Here is a 1,366-nt window from a genome sequence, read left to right on the forward strand (position 1 = left end):
GGCCCCGTCCTCGGAGTAGTCCGGGAGTAGCAGCACCCGTCGCAAGGGCACCGAGAGCGTGCAGGGCGAGGTGGGGCCCAGGTGCAGCGCCCCCAGGCGCACGCAGTACTCAACTGGTAGTGCTCTCCTGTAAGACAGGAGCTGGAGGCTACTTCCAGCACCTGGTCCTCGACCCCCTCCAGCCCGCCTCGACCCCAACGCCTCTGGCAGGCCACGCCCGGTCCTCCGCGGGCCTTGCCTTCCTTGCACACCCCGTCTGGGCCCTCGGTGAGCGCTGACCTGGGGAAGCAGTGCGCTGCTGTCAGCACCCACTGGGGGGCGATGAGCGACCTCCCGCACACGTGTGCCCCACGATGCTGGATGCTCGCCTGCCATGGCCACTCTCCGTCCCGTGCATCCCGGCCCCCTACGATCCGACTGGACACGCGGGGCTGCCCGCAGGCTACAAAAGGACCAGGGGCGGTGAGGGTTGGCTGAGGACCTGGGGCGTGGGAGGCTGGTGTGTGAGGGGAGACACGGGGCCGAGGTCCAGGATGGGGCTGACTCGGGTGGACTTCGAGGCTTTCTCACTTGCAGACTTCCTTCCCTGAGTCCCAGCAGCTCCTGGAGGAGGAAGCAGGGAAGGGACCAGATTATAGATTTGGTGTCAAATAACAGGGTTGGAGGGGAGGCCAGAGATGAGGAAGGAGGGTGAAACATAACGTTGCCCTGACCTTGTGCCAGGCTTTTATGCCGTCTATTATCTTATTTAACCCTTCCCAGAGCACTGTGAAGGTGCATGGGGGAAGGGAGTATGAGCATGACACCGACAAGCACATCGTCGTGTGGTGAGGTCAAGGTCAGTGGCAGAGAGGATTGAGCCCTTGGAATCAAGATTAGAAAGCCCAAGAGTGCTCCAGGGAGCCCGGCCCAGGGAGCAGTGAGATGGGAGAACTGGGAGCCAAGGTGTCTGCAGCCCTTACCCCCTAGTCCGTGTCCCCACTCACCCAGCACCAGAAGGAGCAGGATCTGGAGATAGGAAGCCCCTCTCATTCTGTCTTCAGGGCTGGGCTGAGTAAGGGTGGCACTGCCTAGGGCTTGGACTCTGGTGTGGAGCCAGCAGGGAGAAGAGAGGAGCGTCCTGGCCCAGGGGCACCAATCCTCACCCCAGCCCCTTACACCCTCTGTGGTCCTTTTGTCTGTGCTCAGCTCCTGCTGGGTCCTGGACTTATCCTGGTGGCCCAGGCTGTATACTTTTCCTTCTGCCCAGGCCTCAGGTATGCAACCACCACCACCTAGATATTTGGGCATCCTTGGCCTCAACAGAAGCCCTGGAGCCTAACCCCCCTCAGTCATCCTCACTCCGCTTAGGGTCTTTTTAGGTTGA

At 61.6% G+C, this 1,366-nt stretch overlaps 1 protein-coding gene across 1 annotated transcript in view; it reads right to left on the minus strand.

Annotated features, from left to right (window-relative positions):
- Positions 1 to 1,083, minus strand: part of LOC105541568 (serine protease 33-like) — a 9,424-nt gene extending 8,341 nt beyond the window's left edge. The window contains exons 1-4 of the mRNA XM_011982652.1: positions 987 to 1,083; positions 571 to 603; positions 280 to 442; positions 4 to 127 (exon numbers count right to left, since the gene is read on the minus strand). Coding sequence (XP_011838042.1) covers positions 4 to 127; positions 280 to 442; positions 571 to 603; positions 987 to 1,032 — 366 coding nt within the window. The 5' untranslated portion in view covers positions 1,033 to 1,083. The remainder of the gene's footprint in view (positions 1 to 3; positions 128 to 279; positions 443 to 570; positions 604 to 986) is intronic.
- Between the last annotated feature and the right edge of the window lie 283 nt (positions 1,084 to 1,366).

The sequence above is a fragment of the Mandrillus leucophaeus genome, unplaced genomic scaffold (assembly GCF_000951045.1).
Source record: "Mandrillus leucophaeus isolate KB7577 unplaced genomic scaffold, Mleu.le_1.0 Scaffold240, whole genome shotgun sequence".
In the NCBI taxonomy this organism is placed as follows: Eukaryota; Metazoa; Chordata; class Mammalia; order Primates; family Cercopithecidae; genus Mandrillus; species Mandrillus leucophaeus.